Below are 2822 nucleotides of genomic sequence, written 5' to 3'. Positions count from 1 at the left end.
GTGTTTTAGCCGATTCTTGAAGATGGCTAAGGATTGAGTTGGGCAGGTCATTCCACCAGGAGGGAACAGTTAATTTAAAAGACTGTGAAAGTGATTTTGTGCCTCTTTGAGATGGGTAAAGGGGTGCAGAGCCAGTGGTGGTTTTGTAACTCTGGTGTAATTTGAACGGGAGCGGGCGGTCTAACAATATCCTGTTCCCGGCGTCCATTTAGAACAGCATATCTGCGCTTTATTCTTATTGACCACCGGTAGGGTACATCTTGCGCTCAATTGTTATTTTCTCTGACACTTTTTTTCCTACTGTGTTGCATAAAATATTAAACTAATTTTGTGTCTTAAGATAATTAATATAAATTCAAGTAAAAGTCAATAAATTCAAGACTCTTGACAAGACACGATTAAAACAACATACAATTTTGTGCAGAATACTAATCAGCACTGTTTTGTCCTCTGTGGCACATATTTATTTTACAATTATATATAATTTTATTTATATTTATATAATATAAAATATAAATAAAATTATATAAAATTGTAAAATAAATATGTGCCACAGAGGACAAAACAGTGCTGATTAAAGGATATGTTAACATTTAACTTGACAGAAAAGTCCTTGCCTTTCTTGTTTAATCAGGCTTAAATTGTTTCTATCACACTTTTTCATATTTTAATGTTATTCTGATCATAGCCACCCATCTGTTTCTATCGTTCGGCACAGTTTCAGTGGTTAAATATCCACTTATGGTTTAGTTTATTTATGATGACGTGTATGGTATCATGAGGAGCGATCACGATACCCAGCCGTACACTGAGGTTTTTACAGGACGTTTTGTACACAGACAGAGGAGAATTTATTTTGCCAGCAAGCAACCGTAATATCTTTGAGGTCAGACCTAATTTTAAAGGTTGCTAGTTGACTATACAGTCCAGAAATAATATAATTACAGAAATGAAGTAGATTCTGTCATCATTTACTCACCCTCATGTTGCTGCAAACTAGTATGACTTGCTTTCCTCCACAAAAGGAGAAAGAAAAGGACACTTTTTTTACATGTTGTTACAAGCGCCATGAAGGATGCATCATATAAGTTGAACCATATCAGTAGCATGAATTTGTTTATGCAAGACTGTGCACTGCATGTGTGGACATTAAAAAAAGTAAATGCTATTTGCGCTAAATAGTGTTAGATTATGTTTACAAAAATTAAATCATTATAAATAGCGTCAAGTGCAATTGGAAGCAATATTCTGTTTCTGCTACATTTTCCGAGCAACAGTGGGCCTTTGCTAACAAAATGATACAACTGTTTACTGCTGAGGAGAATATTAAATAGACTAGGCTAAAATGTTGGGTGTGGCAGACATTAAAATTGGCAAGAGTTATAAAGACCAGATTTATAGTGCTTAATTATTCTGCTTGTCTTTTATTCAGCACAACATTGAAAACTGAAAGAACTGTTTTTGCTATTCGACAGCAAAAAATGACAAACTAAAAGACATTTAAAAAAAGTTAACTTTACTGGTAATATGATTGACTCCAGCATTAATTGCTTGAATTGCCACTTTGAAAGTAACTTTAGAACAGTGGTTTTCAACCAGACAAAGTTCCAGAGGTGCCCAAATAAGTATTTAAAAATAGTCTAACCAAACAGTTAAAAATAGTTGAACCTTTTAACAAACAACAAGACCTGAAGTCATATTTTGAGTTTGTGTTATACAAAGGAGGGCTGTGGATTCAGAAAGCTTGAGAACCTCTTCTTGTCACAAATAACTAAATAAATCTCTTTTTTTTTCCATTATATCACAAAACATTATGCAGGAGCACTGGTTTATTAGATTACAGTAAAACAATTTCAAAGGCACTGTGTGACAAAAAAGGGAATAAATTGAAAACTACAGGTCAAGCCAGATGACTTTATCTTTGTTGTTTCAGGAGATGATATGGAGTCACTCCTTTTTCATTTTTTGGATGACTGGCTCTTTAAATTCAGCGCTGATACCTTCTTCATTCCCAGGGTAATGTGCACACTTTGATATTACATTTCCTTTGACCTCATTCTTTTCTGTTTTCCAACAAGCTTGTCTTTTGTTTTGCAGGAAGTGAAGGTTTTGAACATAGACCGAATGCGCTGGAAAATCCGCTCGATTGGGTGAGTTCTGACTGTAAAATACTGATTCTGAAAGTTCTGATTACTGAACGCCTTTTTCCTAAGAATTTTTCATTATACACCCACAGATGCTCAGCCAAAAACACTGAACACTAGCCTTTTGTGTCTGAACACGAATGAACTCCTTGGATGTTGAGCAGGTGTTTTTAGCTGTTTTCACTCCAATTAGGTCACGAATTTGAATGAATCGTTTTCACTGGAAATCATTCTGATGTGTGAAATTTCATCAATGAGTCTCTCACATAAAAAAGAAAGTTACAATGTGTTAAGCTCATTTAATGTGAAGTTTTGTAATCTTGTAAACCACATTTGTCTCACACATGAGTCATCTGGTCTAACACGTTTCAAATATGTTTCCTATGAAACAAAGAAACAAATACTTGGGAGTACACCCACTAATAATATATTTAAAGGGGTCATATGATGCGATTTCAATTTTTTCTTTCTCTTTGGAGTGTTACAAGCTCTTGGTGCATAAAGAAGATCTGTAAAGTTGCAAAGACTAAAGTCTCAAATCCAAAGAGATATTCTTTATAAAAGTTAAGAGTCAACCACACCTACCTAAAACGCCTCGTTTAAACACGCCCCCACATATCTACATCACTATGTGGGAAGATTTGCATAACGCCGCCCAAATGTTCACGCAAAGAAAGA

At 34.8% G+C, this 2822-nt stretch overlaps 1 protein-coding gene across 2 annotated transcripts in view; it reads left to right on the top strand.

Annotated features, from left to right (window-relative positions):
* The window catches only part of zbtb8os (zinc finger and BTB domain containing 8 opposite strand), a 9800-nt gene that overhangs the window by 2029 nt on the left and 4949 nt on the right, over positions 1-2822 (top strand). Inside the window, exons 4-6 of one of the 2 annotated variants that reach the window (XM_016474682.1) lie at positions 1934-2016; positions 2098-2150; positions 2237-2308. In XM_016474682.1, the coding sequence (XP_016330168.1) occupies positions 1934-2016; positions 2098-2150; positions 2237-2264 (164 nt within the window). In that variant the 3' untranslated portion in view covers positions 2265-2308. The remainder of the gene's footprint in view (positions 1-1933; positions 2017-2097; positions 2151-2236; positions 2309-2822) is intronic. The other variant, XM_016474681.1, reaches the window with a different exon arrangement.

This window comes from Sinocyclocheilus anshuiensis, unplaced genomic scaffold (assembly GCF_001515605.1).
Source record: "Sinocyclocheilus anshuiensis isolate Anshui unplaced genomic scaffold, SAMN03320099.WGS_v1.1 scaffold300, whole genome shotgun sequence".
Taxonomy (NCBI): domain Eukaryota; kingdom Metazoa; phylum Chordata; class Actinopteri; order Cypriniformes; family Cyprinidae; genus Sinocyclocheilus; species Sinocyclocheilus anshuiensis.
The sequence above is the reverse complement of the archived record's forward strand: the minus strand, read 5'-3'. Positions and strand labels throughout refer to the sequence as shown.